General features: G+C 45.3%; 2 protein-coding genes across 8 annotated transcripts in view; one reads left to right on the forward strand and one right to left on the reverse strand.

Moving 5' to 3' along the window:
- The window catches only part of PMS1 (PMS1 homolog 1, mismatch repair system component), a 115,213-nt gene extending 114,128 nt beyond the window's left edge, over positions 1–1,085 (reverse strand). For 6 of the 7 annotated variants that reach the window (XR_011364560.1, XR_011364561.1, XM_069983521.1 and 3 more), the window contains exon 1: positions 532–1,085. The gene's annotated coding sequence lies outside the window, so the exon portion shown is untranslated. The remainder of the gene's footprint in view (positions 1–531) is intronic. The other variant, XM_069983522.1, reaches the window with a different exon arrangement.
- ORMDL1 (ORMDL sphingolipid biosynthesis regulator 1) overlaps positions 622–14,525 on the forward strand; it is a 31,945-nt gene continuing 18,041 nt past the window's right edge. The window contains exons 1-3 of the mRNA XM_069983527.1: positions 622–827; positions 5,243–5,423; positions 8,889–9,040. Of these exons, the coding sequence (XP_069839628.1) occupies positions 5,250–5,423; positions 8,889–9,040 (326 nt within the window). The 5' untranslated portion in view covers positions 622–827; positions 5,243–5,249. The remainder of the gene's footprint in view (positions 828–5,242; positions 5,424–8,888; positions 9,041–14,525) is intronic.

The following is a 14,525-nucleotide window of genomic DNA, read 5'->3' on the forward strand; positions in this document are numbered from 1 at the left end:
GCTTACATGCCTGTGCCCCATGTGAGCCTGCCCCAGTACCGCTTACATGCCTGTGCCCCATGTGAGCCTGCCCCAGTACCGCTTACATGCCTCTGCCCCATGTGAGCCTGCCCCAGTACCGCTTACATGCCTGTGCCCCATGTGAGCCTGCCCCAGTACCGCTTACATGCCTGTGCCCCATGTGAGCCTGCCCCAGTACCGCTTACATGCCTGTGCCCCATGTGAGCCTGCCCCATTACCGCTTACATGCCTGTGCCCCATGTGAGCCTGCCCCAGTACCGCTTACATGCCTGCGCCCCATGTGAGCATACCCCAGTACCGCTTACATGCCTGTGCCCCATGTGAGCCTGCCCCAGTACCGCTTACATGCCTGTGCCCCATGTGAGCCTGCCCCAGTACCGCTTACATGCCTGTCACATAGATAGATAGACACTGACCGCCCCTGAGTGTAGCACATCACCGCTGACACTCCCGGGCCCCCTTACTCCCCGTCCCCTATGATGTGCACAGGACACAGCAGCGCACAGCTACCTGCAGTAACGTCTTCCAAAAACACTCCGCAAATTTCTCATGCGTCAACTTTACCCAGAATGGAGCGGAAGGCCCACCCCGATGACGTCACGCGGACCGCCCACCAGCCTCAATGGATGGAGCTTGCGTCAATCAGACGCGTCGATTCTTCCGTACTGTGCGTTCCATTGGGATAGTGTCCAATGTTCTAGAACCTTTGTGAGCAATCGTCCGATTCCAGCTGCGCTACAACCCGGTTCGGCCCGGTAATCGAGCTGCTTAGAGGCCGCTGCCAGGAGCCAAGCAGACCGTAACCGGTGAGAGATGATGTGCGCAGCTCCTCAGCTAACAATATGGCTAGCGCTACATGGCTGGCTGCTGCGGAGATGGAGGGGTTAAATTCCGTGGTGATGTGAGGGGACGCGGCTGTGGTGGGCTGCAGGTCACCGTACAGTCAACTGGTGTCCGCACGGCAATGCGTTTCTGTTAGCCGAGTGTGCAGACGTAGCGATGGCTGCTGTGCGGGCTTGTTTACCAGCGAGCAGATGTGGAGCAGAGTTCATAGGTTGTGCTGTCTGTCATATGCAGGGGAGTGTGGCCCCTGCAGGAGCGGGGCCCTGCGGCTCTAGCTGCCTGGGGGGCGCTGCTCAGTGTCTGTACAATACACAGCATCTCCTGGAAGCCTGTCCTATAGACAGGGGGCCACTATGTCCTCATATAGAAGGGCTCCTGGGGGCCACTATGTCCTCATATAGAAGGGCTCCTGGGGGCCACTATGTCCTCATATAGAAGGGCTCCTGGGGGCCACTATGTCCTCATATAGAAGGGCTCCTGGGGGCCACTATGTCCTCATATAGAAGGGCTCCTGGGGGCCACTATGTCCTCATATAGAAGGGCTCCTGGGGGCCACTATGTCCTCATATAGAAGGGCTCCTGGGGGCCACTATGTCCTCATATAGAAGGGCTCCTGGGGGCCACTATGTCCTCATATAGAAGGGCTCCTGGGGGCCACTATGTCCTCATATAGAAGGGCTCCTGGGGGCCACTATGTCCTCATATAGAAGGGCTCCTGGGGGCCACTATGTCCTCATATAGAAGGGCTCCTGGGGGCCACTATGTCCTCATATAGAAGGGCTCCTGGGGGCCACTATGTCCTCATATAGAAGGGCTCCTGGGGGCCACTATGTCCTCATATAGAAGGGCTCCTGGGGGCCACTATGTCCTCATATAGAAGGGCTCCTGGGGGCCACTATGTCCTCATATAGAAGGGCTCCTGGGGGCCACTATGTCCTCATATAGAAGGGCTCCTGGGGGCCACTATGTCCTCATATAGAAGGGCTCCTGGGGGCCACTATGTCCTCATAAAGAAGGGCTCCTGGGGCCACTATGTCCTCATATAGAAGGGCTCCTGGGGGCCACTATGTCCTCATATAGAAGGGCTCCTGGGGGCCACTATGTCCTCATATAGAAGGGCTCCTGGGGGCCACTATGTCCTCATATAGAAGGGCTCCTGGGGGCCACTATGTCCTCATATAGAAGGGCTCCTGGGGGCCACTATGTCCTCATATAGAAGGGCTCCTGGGGGCCACTATGTCCTCATATAGAAGGGCTCCTGGGGGCCACTATGTCCTCATATAGAAGGGCTCCTGGGGGCCACTATGTCCTCATATAGAAGGGCTCCTGGGGGCCACTATGTCCTCATATAGAAGGGCTCCTGGGGGCCACTATGTCCTCATATAGAAGGGCTCCTGGGGGCCACTATGTCCTCATATAGAAGGGCTCCTGGGGGCCACTATGTCCTCATATAGAAGGGCTCCTGGGGGCCACTATGTCCTCATATAGAAGGGCTCCTGGGGGCCACTATGTCCTCATATAGAAGGGCTCCTGGGGGCCACTATGTCCTCATATAGAAGGGCTCCTGGGGGCCACTATGTCCTCATATAGAAGGGCTCCTGGGGGCCACTATGTCCTCATATAGAAGGGCTCCTGGGGGCCACTATGTCCTCATATAGAAGGGCTCCTGGGGGCCACTATGTCCTCATATAGAAGGGCTCCTGGGGGCCACTATGTCCTCATATAGAAGGGCTCCTGGGGGCCACTATGTCCTCATATAGAAGGGCTCCTGGGGGCCACTATGTCCTCATATAGAAGGGCTCCTGGGGGCCACTATGTCCTCATATAGAAGGGCTCCTGGGGGCCACTATGTCCTCATATAGAAGGGCTCCTGGGGGCCACTATGTCCTCATATAGAAGGGCTCCTGGGGGCCACTATGTCCTCATATAGAAGGGCTCCTGGGGGCCACTATGTCCTCATATAGAAGGGCTCCTGGGGGCCACTATGTCCTCATATAGAAGGGCTCCTGGGGGCCACTATGTCCTCATATAGAAGGGCTCCTGGGGGCCACTATGTCCTCATATAGAAGGGCTCCTGGGGGACAAGGGTCACTATGTCTTCATATAGAAGGGCTCCTGGGGGCCACTATGTCTTCATATAGAAGGGCTCCTGGGGGACAAGGGTCACTATGTCCTCATATAGAAGGGCTCCTGGGGGCCACTATGTCTTCATATAGACGGGCTCCTGGGGGACAAGGGTCACTATGTCCTCATATAGAAGGGCTCCTGGGGGACAAGGGTCACTATGTCCTCATATAGAAGGGCTCCTGGGGGACAAGGGTCACTATGTCCTCACTTCTGACTTGTTTGTCAGAGTTTCACAACTGTTAGAAGGACAGGGGGGAAGGGAGTCATTTATAGCCGCCATTCTCATGCCTGCTGTGTCCTGTGTCGGGGTCCTGTGACAGTGCTGACCTGCTGCCACCCAGAGCACACAGCAGGATCATGGGGGCTCCTGACAAGCTGGAATAAGGCACAGGAATACAAGATTTTTTATTTTTGTATTAAAATCTGTACACAATTTTTTTTTTTTGTGCTTTCTACTTACTATTGAACTACATACAGTCTAACAAGGGTTTCTCTATGACCTTAGGCTATGTTCCCATTACATAGTAACAACGGCCATTTAGTAAAAGGACGTTGTTTAATGCTAAACCACAACTGTTGTTGTAAAACTATGGTCGAAATTATTAATCACGAATATTCATTCCAGCCGTAGTTTTACAACATTGGCCGTTGTTTGCACGTATTTTTACATTTTAGCCTTACGTTGTAGCCTAACATAGCCTTACAGGGAATGTATCAGCACATATGCTGGTAGATGTTTTTCATACTCATCGATCAGCGGTGCCATTTGTCTGTAGTTATGGCTGGTTTTCATTATACTGTATATAGATGAGCATGGTTTGTGCTCATGGGAGGAGAATTCGGTGCATTGGGGGAACTAGGCCCGCCTCCAGTGCACCAAACATGCTCATTTACATATAATGGAAACCGGCCATAACTACTAAACAGGATGGAAGATCTCCAGATAAGTCACCACTAGAATCAGGGCAGCGATTGGTAAGTATGAAAACCTGCTACCAGCATATGTGCTGGTACATTTACTTTAAAGTGAATGTACCATCAGGCCTGGGCTGAAGCACTGTAGTCCTGTAGTGACTGTATACCTGTATATACACGTCCTTTAGTATATATATATATATATATATATATATATATATATATATATAATATAATGTACAGGTCTCTGCTGAGACCCCCTAATAATGACAAATAATAATAATGACTATAGACTAAATGGCCCAGCCGTGTGTTGCTGCTCATTGAGTTCCTTTTTTTAACTTTATTGAAACAACATATTACCAATATCGGCCAGCCCTACTTGTTTGTTATGTTGGCAGCATGCCCTGCAGCCCAGCATTTTGCCTGCACAGCTTCTTTAAAGAAAGGGGGATGCATTTATGAGGCAGCACTGTGTAAGACTCCGTTCACATCTCTCTGACTTATTGTTCTGCTTCATCATTGAGGCAGCACAATAGAAAAAAAGCTGTATTGGTGAACACATTGCACACTGGACTCTCAACAGTGCCTGAGAGACCCCATTTCTATCATGGTGTACAGCATTTTTTCTGACAAATGCAACGTGCTATTTTGTACAGCATTTTTTAAATAGAAACTAATGGAAGCACCAAAGGTACTCTCTTCCTTTTGCCCCTGCAGCTGCCACACTGATGTTCTTGATTCTCCGCTGCTTTCATAACTGAGTCAGGACACCACTATGGCCACTAGAGATGAGCAAATCGGGTTCGGAACGACTCGAACGTTCGGTATTTGATTAGCTGGGGCTGCTGAACTTGGATAAAGCTCTAAGGTTGTCTGGAAAACATGGATGCAGCCAATGACTATATCCATGTTTTCCACATAGCCTTAGGGCTTTATCCAACTTCAGCAGCCACCGCTAATCAATTGCCGAAAGTTCGGGTTCGGATCAACTCGAGGTTCGCTCATCTCTATTGGCCACTGATTGGCTGAGCATGCAAGTCAGGGGTCAGGAACAGACTAGTGGGGGACCAGGAGTGTTGGTGTAGCAGCTGCCAGGGTCTGGAGGAGGTGAGTATAGCATGTTTATTATTTTGACACCACCCCCAGCCGGGGAGCTAATTTTAGTTCTTCTTGGACAAGCCCCTTCAAGTCTTCTTGGTATTGTGTACATTGGGAACTAGCAGGGTTCTTGAGATATCCCAAAGTTTCTCAAGTCATGATGAGGTCAGTATGCTGGTTTAGTATATGAGTTATTGAAAGTAACAATTTTTCTCTTGATTCTTTTCATTCACAGAACAAAAATGAATGTGGGTGTAGCACACAGTGAGGTCAACCCAAATACGAGGGTAATGAACAGTCGTGGAATGTGGCTTACATACGCCTTGGGGGTTGGCATGCTGCACATTGTCCTCCTCAGCATTCCCTTCTTTAGTGTACCTGTTGCTTGGACTTTGACTAATGTAATTCATAACTTGGTAAGTTCTCAATTTATTTACTTGGATTTGTTTACGTAATAATAACAACAACTTATATATATATATATATATATATATATATATATATATATCTCAATCACCTGGCCTTTTTTTTTTTTTTACCGATTAGAGCCAAATACTTATTCATTTTTTTTGTAATCTTTCCATTATGTGATTGCATTTTTTGTTTATACATTATGGGTGCGTTCACATGTACAAGATCTGCGGCAGATTTGATGGTGCAGATTTGCACCGCCATGCCTCTGCAGAGGCATATACATTGTAATCCCAGGGGGCCTTTAAAATTCAAAATAGTGACAGTAAAGTCAGCCTCTCAATTAATAAAGAAGGCAGTAGTCATGGCATTGAAGATTTTAACAGATGCCTCATATTATCTTGCCATACATCCAACTTCTCAACTTTACACTGAGCCCTGGCCCCATGCTGGGACTGCAGCTGCTAGTAGGGACACTGTACTTCACACTTTACAGAATTTCTGTCTTTTATTTTAACTGGAGAAGCTGGAGCCTCATGCCTACCTCATACAGTGCCTCTTATATGGTTGCATACTGCACCATCACAGCAGCATCTGACCATGGGATCTGTCTTGTAGGTATATGAAAGCTATTGGATGCAGTGAAGACATGAGGCACTAGCTTTCATATACCAGCAAGACAGATTCCATAATCAGATGCTGCTGTGATGTTATGGGAGCTATATGCAGCTATTAGAAAGCCCATAAGAGACACAGTACATGGGGCATGAGGAACCCCAACCAGTCATTAGAACTGTTGTTCTCCGCCCCAAATCCAGCAAGGAGGAGTTTGGATGCAAGGAGAAGATTAAGATGTCATCCAAGTAGACTACTATGACGGTTGGCACATTACCAGGTACTTGTCCGTTACGGTTGTTAAACGCTGTCTGCCATTCGTCTTCCTGCTGAATCCAGATCAAGTTGTAAGCCCCATGTAGATACAAATTTGTAAAAACCTTACCTCCCCATATACAGTCAAAAAGTTCAGGGCACTGGATCAATGGCAGTGGACTTTTGTTCTTGACCATAATTTTATTCGGTCGCTGATAATCTATGCAGGGATGCAGTGACTCGTCTTTTTTCTTGAAAAAGAATAACCACGCTCCAGCAGGTGACGAGGATTTTTGAATAAACCCTCTCTCTAGATTCTCCTTAGTGTAATCACATTGCCTCCGTCTATATGAGAGAGAGAAAGTATAAACCCGGCCACGAGGCGGTGTTCCAGGGAGTAGATCAAGGCAGTTATATGGTCGGTGTAGTGGCAGAACCAACTGCCAGTACTTATGAGACAGATCATGTGATTGAACTAGGCACGGATGCCCGCTGGGCCATAACCAAGGGCAACAGATAATGAAACAAAACAGCAGTGGGGGGATTAAGTGAGTCTGTCAGTCAAATTAAACATTTTAAGAAATGCACGTACATTTTAAATCTGTTTTCATTTTACACAATGTATCAGTATGACCTAGTTATCTTAGGATCACCAGCCCTTTTAAAGTTAGCCACATTCACAGTCCAGTTTTTTTTTTTTTATTATTCTCTCCCAACATTCATCCTCTGTCTGGATGCTGTGGTGAACATCCTCTGAAGGAAATGCGACAGATGCCTACATTTAGAAAACGTTTTCAGTGTACCTAACTCGCCCACATTAAATCAGTAGTGTGTTTCTCATCTAAGTAGTAATCTTTCAGGAGAAAGAAAGATTACTGGGGAGGACTAACAAGACTTGCTCTAATGTAAAGAACCTTTAACTGAACACAGTTCAGTCATGTCAATTCTTTCAGCGGAGGACGTACGAGGCATCCTACTCATTGAATAGGACAGGCAGAACTTCAAACCAAGTCTGCGGCGCAGGCTGCACTTGAAATTCCACCAGAATTACTCAGTGAGAATGGCACTATAAATGCCTGTATTTATATTTTTGTGGCCAATCGCAAAAAACTTTTATTTTAATTATTTTAATTTTCCTATACCCATTAAAAAAACTGGTATGGCTTATATAGAAAAGAGATTTACAGTTGTATGTTTCTGTTGTGTTTTTTACTGATAGCCATACAAGTATATTCACTTTTTAATATTTTATATTAATTTGAAACAATCGTGATTCCTCTATATAAGGCTGGGTTCACACTTCATTTTTGCAGTCCCTGTAGGGGTCCCTTTTAATTTACAGAAAAACGTGGTCAACCAGGTAATAAAGACAACGATCAGCCAATGACAACGATCATTGGCTGATCGTGTCTTTTGGTCCAGACCTAAAATCGTCGTCTGCCAAGTGCTCATTGCTGTGTGTTATAGCGGTGCACGACCGGGGGCTGATGAATCTCTAAAGAAAATAATAAACTGTATATGTTGCTTCTCCATGCTTCCCAGTGTCGTCCTGGCTTCTCAGGCTGCTCTGCCAATTACTGGCCAGTACAGGACTGCCTCGGCCAGTGATTGGCTGAGCAGCCTGTCACTTCAGAAACTCGCTTTGAAGTTGCACCAGCGGCTGCAGGAAACGTAGAGAAGCCAGGAAGACACTGGGGAATGTGGATAGGTGTTTTATACAGTTTGTTTACTGTATACAAAGGCTGCACGGATATTACTAATGATGTCCACGCAGCCCTTGCTGCACGATAATCAAGCTGTGTAATAGGCTTCGTAAACAAGCGCCGATCTAGCAGAATGGCACTCTTTTGTTAAAACAATCGGGCCATGTAATGCACGAAGCCATATTAAATCTCTCCTAGTTTATTATGCTCTATATTGTATGATGATAGTAAAAGCTCAAATCCAGCTTTATTAATGAGACCCTCCGACCTGGATTTATCAATGTTTTTAAAATAGAAACTTCTGTGAACTACCCACAGCAATCAGCCCCAGCTCAGCTGTCATTTTATCAGAACTAAAAGCTGAGCTGTGATTGGTTGCTGTGGCCAGTATACACCAGTTTGTTTTACACACCTTAAAGGAGACCTGTCACCCCCCGTGCCGGGGTGACAGGCTCCCGACCCCCCCGTTACAGCATCCTATACTCACCGGCACGGGGGGTTACAGGTCCTCTTTAATAAATCTGAGCTAGAATGTGATGCTTTGAAGTTCCTCCCAATTTTCTAGAAAATTCAGGCTTCATTCACACGTACGTAGTGCGGCCTGTGACCACGGACTGCACTACATTGAAGATATCGATCCATGCCGCAAATGCAGGGTTTTTGCAGCACACGGACATGTGAACGAGGCCTTTGAAATATACTATGTTCTGACATCATAAATATGGTATTTCAACCAATTTTTTTCAGTGTGTGTGTAAGCCAGACATATGTCATATCATGCTACCACATAGAAACCTTCTATATAGAAAGCTGCAGACTTAGTTTGCATGTTGAAATAGTATATTTTTGTTTACTTCATTACGTGTATGTTACATATCTGTTTTATTTCTTTAACAGGGAATGTATGTGTTTTTACATGCAGTGAAAGGAACACCATTTGAAACACCAGACCAGGGCAAAGCACGACTACTAACACATTGGGAACAGCTAGATTATGGGGTGCAGTTCACTGCATCAAGAAAATTCTTCACAATCTCTCCAATTATTTTGTAAGTCGTATATATATATATATATATATATATATATATATATATATATTTTTTATTTTTTTTTTTATTTTTTTTTTACTTAATATAAACAGTCATCACAATACAGTGCTGGACATGTCATGTGATGGATACCACTGCCATTGACTTGTAATTGTCTTGGGTATGTCCATTAACAGAATCTGTGAATGCAGCCTCCAACAGAAATATGAACATAGTCTAGGGTTATGTACTAATTAACTAATAATATATCAGAAAATGCATAGGAGGAATTCTAGGTCTGTCGTTTAGTTTTTAGAAGAAACAAAAATTAACTTTATTATAAATTACACTGTTTATGTTTATTTCAGAACTTAAAGACTGAAATAAAAATAAAAGAATTAAATAAGACTTAAGTGTGAGTTAAGGGGGTTGTCCAGTGAAAAATTATTATTATTTTTTTTCTCAAATCAACTGGTGTCAGAAAGTTATATAGATTTGTAATTTACTTCTATTAAAAAGTCTCAAGTCTTCCCATACTTATCAGCTGTTGTATGTCCTGCAGGAATTTTGTTTTATTTTCAGTCTGGCACAGTGCTTTATGCTGACATCTCTGAATGAGACAGGAACTCTCCAAAGTAGGGGAGGCTTTCTATGGGAATCCCTATAGAAAACCTATACTTCCCTGGAGAGTTTCTGTCTCGGTCAGAGATGTCAGCATAAAGCACTGTGCCAGACTGAAAATAAAACAAAATTCCTGCAGGACATGCAGCAGCTGATAAGTTTGGGAAGACTTGAGACTTTTTTAATAGAAGTAAATCTATACAGTATATACAAATCTATATAACTTTCTGACACCAGTTGAACGAAAAAGATTTTCACTGAACAACCCCTTTTAAAGCTGCAATGTCTGAGGTTACTAGAGAATTTTCATGTAAACTTAGGGTTTTTTGTTTGTCCATTTAATGCTTATTCACCATCAGTATTCCTACAGCATAATCTGTTTAATTCAAATTTTACTACATCTAAACATTTGTTTACTGCAACAGAGTCATGTGACCACCAGTAAATTACATGCTTTTGCAGTACATGTAAAAGAAAGCAAACTCTTCCTTGTGGCTGAGTTCCTGTGAACTACAGATTCCTCCAGGCAGTTCTTAGTGCACTCTTACAGTGCACTAATATAGGAGGTGGGGCATACAGTGATGATAGATATTCAAAATAATACTGTAATAATAGCCTGTGTTCTATAAACATAAATAGCCAGAAGGTATCTTTAATATAAGAGTGTACATATCACACTGATTTGCCACCTTTGGCTCTCCATTTTCTGTAAATTTACTAGTCGTAAGGATCTACCATTGTGTATGGGTATGGGGTATTGTAGATTTCAAAAATCTGAATACTTAACCCCTTAGGGACAAAGCCTATTTGAGCCTTAATGACCAGGCTCATTTTTCAAAATCTGACCTGTCTCACTTTATGCGCTTATAGCTCAGTGATGCTTTAACATATGCTAGCGATTCTGAGACTGTTTTTTTTGTAACATATGGTACTTTATATGAGTGGTAAAATTTGGTCACTATCTTTTGTGTTTTTTGTGAAAAACATAAAAATATGAAAAATTTGAATAATGTGCACTTTACAAACTTTGAAAGTCTCTGCTTCTAAGAAAAGAAAGTTGTATCACTTAAATTAGTTACTAGGTCACATTACCAATATGTCCTCTTTATTCTGGCGTAATTTCGTAAACATATTTTATCAGCAAATTACCAATTTTTTTTTTTCCAAAACTAATTTTTTTAGGGACCAGTTGTTTTTTGAAGTGTGTTTAGGAGGCTTGTATACTTAAAACCCCCATAAATGACCCCATTTTGGAAACTAGACACCTTAAAGAATTAATCTAGGGGTATAATGACCATTTTAACCCTACAGGGGCTAGAGGAAAGTCTTCACAATTAGGCCGGAAAAAAATGGAAAATAGAAATTTTCAAATAATATGTTCGTTCAGATTAAAGTATCTCATTTTCACAAGCAACAGGAGAGAAAAAGCACCCCAAAATTTGTAACGCAGGTTCTCCTGAGTACAATGGTACCCCATATGGGGGCGTAAACCACTGTATGGGCACACAGCGGGGCTCAGAAGGAAGGGAGCGCCAATTAGCATTTTCAGTGCAGATTTTGCTGTAGAAGTTTCTGAGCGCCAGGTGCGGTTGCAGAGCCCCTGTAGTGTCAGCAGAGTGAAACCCCCCCCCCATAAGTCACCCCATTTTGGAAAGTGCACCCCTCAAAGAATACATCTTGGTGTGCAGTGAGCATTTTGACCCCACAGGTATTAGATAAAAGTATTCAAAATTAGACAGTAAAAATGAAAAACTAGAATTTTTCCAATAAAATGTTCCTTTAGTTTGAAATTTCTCAACTTCACAAGGAAAGGGAGAGAAAAAGCACCCCAAAATCTGTAATGCAGGTTCTCCTTAGTACAACGGTACCTCATATGTGGGCATAAACCACTGTATGGGCACACAGCGGGGCTCAGAAGGGAAGGAGCTCCAATTAGCATTTTCAGTGCTGATTTTGCTGAACAAGTTTCCGAGCGCCAGGTGCGTTTGCAGTGCCCCTGTAGTGTCCACAGAAGAGAAACCCCCCAAAAGTCACCCCATTTTGGAAAGGGCACCCCTCAAAGAAGTCATCTTGGGGTGCAGTGAGCATTTTGACCCCACAGGTATTAGAGGAAAGGATTCAAAATTAGAAAGTAAAAATGAAAAAAATGAATTTTTTTCAATAATATGTTTGTTTAGTTTGAAATTTCTCAATTTCACGAGAAACAGGAGAGAAAATGCACTGCAAAATTTGTAAAGCATGTTCTCCTGAGTACAACGGTACCCCATATGTGGGCATAAACCACTGTATGGGCACGCAGCAGGGCTTAGAAGGGAAGGAGCGTCATTTTGCTGGTGCAAAACCGCAGCTAGTATCGGTTATTAGAATAGCGCAGGTGCTAACAAAAATTTTTTTTAAATGAGATTACAGGTAATCTGGGGTAGTGACGGGCAACCTGGGAGTGTTTACTTGCTATCTGGGGTGTGTATGGGCAATCTGGGGTGGTACGAGCAGTCTGTGGCAATCTGGGGTGTTTATGGGCAATCTGGGGGTGTTTACTGGCTATCTGGGTTGGTTACGAGCAATCTGGGGGTGTTTACTGGCTATCTAGGGGTGTTTACTGGCTATATGGGGTGGTAACTGACAATCTTGGGGGGGGGGGGTGTCACAGGCAAACTGGGGTGGTGATGGGCAATCTGGGGGAGGAGTGACAGGCATTCTGGGGTGGGTATGGGCAATCTGGGGTGGTTACGGGCAATCTGTAGTGGTTGTGGGTAGCCTGTGGCAATCTGGGGTGGTTACAGGCAATCTGGGGGTGTTTACTAGCTATCTGGGGTGGTTACGGGTAATCTGAGCAGTTACAGGTAAACTGGAGTGGTTATGAATAATCTGGGGTGGTTACAGGTAATGCGAGGTGGTTACAGGTAATGCGAGGTGGTTACAGGTAATGCGAGGTGGTTACAGGCAATCCGGGGCACTTGACTTTTTATCCTGTTACCAATGATTTTTGGTGACGGGACAAAAAGTGCCGGAAGCATTTGGAACAAGTGATCAGTGGTATATAGTATATACCGCTGATCACTTGTGCCAGGACCACATCGGCTAGTCCCTGATCATTGCCCCATGCTCTCCGCCACCTCTGGTGGTGGAGAGAATGAGAGTTTGATCTTTTTTTAAGGGTACAAACACACTTGTCGTATCCGCAGCGAGTTTCTGGCTGCGTATTCGCAGTGAGACTCGCTGAGGATCCCAGCCATGTGTACTCAATGGCAGACAAACTCGCAGCAGGGATGTACATCCCTGCTGCGAGTTTGTCCGCAGCTCGCCCCGTTAACTCCCCAGCCGCCGGAAACTATACGTCACCTAATCCCGGCTACAAGCCTCCCGACGTCTTCACTGCCCGTTCAGCCAATCAGTGCTGCGGTGGGGCAGCGCACTGATTGGCTAAGCGGGACGTGCCTGGAAACGGCGAAGGACCAGGTGATGTATAGTCTCCGGCGGCCGGGGGGTTAACGGGTCGGCCTTTGGACAAACTCGCAGCAGGGATGTACATCCCTGCTGCGACTTTGTCTGCCATTGAGTACACAGGGCCAGGATCCTCAGCGAGAAACTCGCTGCGGATACGGCAAGTGTGTTTGTACCCTAAGGAATTACTCACTGTGAACACTAAGGTTATTCCGAGGGGGAAAGGGGGGGGGACATTGATCTCATCTCACTGTGGATTAACGGTGAGAGGAGATGAAAGCATGCAGTGCCCGTTACTGGTGGCTGCCGTTATACTGGTAATAACAGCGATCGTCGGTGCGGGGACTGTCCGGGACTGAGCCAACACTCTGCCCCAACTTCTCAGCGACCTCCGGTAGCTGAGAGGAGGGGGCTGCGGGCATTACCGGCGCTGCTGCACTATTCTGTGCCATCGCTATAAAGAGCTGATGGCAGCAGAATAGAGCCCATTAGTGATCGCCGTAAAAATCCGTAGCGGCGGTCACTAACATAATACATGTATTCTCTGGGTCACTACGGTTACGGCGATACCACATTTGTTTAGGTTTTTTTAACTATTACCACTTTGGCGCAATAGAAACTATCTTCCTAGCAAAAACCCACAAAAACTGTTGCCGCATTGCAAGATCCATAGCGTTCTCATCTTTTGCGCGACAGAGCTGGTTTTGGGCTTATTTTTGCGGGAAGATCTGTAGTTTCTATTGATACCAAGTTTTATATGTATATCACTTTTTGATCTCTTTTATGGCGTATTTTCTAAAGCAGATTGATAAAATACAGCTATTCTGGTACTGTTTTTTTATTTATTTTTTTTACAGCGTGTGTCGTGCGATATAATTATTGATATCGTTTTATAGATTGGGTCGTTACGGACGTAGCGATACCAAATATGTATAGGATTTGTGTTTTTGATCACTTTTATGTAATGCTTTATAGTGTATGGGGAATGTAATGCATTTTTATTATGGGGGAGGGGGGGGCTGGGGGGGATTGTGATTGGTGCACTTTTTTTAACTTTTTTTACACTAGTGTACATTACTGTACACTAGTGTAACACTTAGATCACAGTATACAATACACTGTAGTACAGTGTATTGTGTCATGTGACCATCCTGCTGACAGGCAGTAGCACAGCCACCCCTGTCAGCAGGATGGCTTATCCATGGTAAGCCCGGGGGCCTTCATTAGGCCCCCGGAGTTACCATGGAGACGCCGGAGGGACCGGACACCGCCGCGGGACCTCCGATCGCGTAAGTGGACCTGCGGCGCCGTCCGGTACACACCAGAACCCGTTAGATGCCGCTGTCATGCTTTTGACAGCGGCATTTAACGGGTTAAACTGCCCGGAGCGGAGAATCCTCCGGGCAGTTACAGGAGGGGGTCAGCTGTCACACTGACCGCT

The sequence above is a fragment of the Dendropsophus ebraccatus genome, chromosome 9 (assembly GCF_027789765.1).
Source record: "Dendropsophus ebraccatus isolate aDenEbr1 chromosome 9, aDenEbr1.pat, whole genome shotgun sequence".
NCBI lineage: Eukaryota > Metazoa > Chordata > Amphibia > Anura > Hylidae > Dendropsophus > Dendropsophus ebraccatus.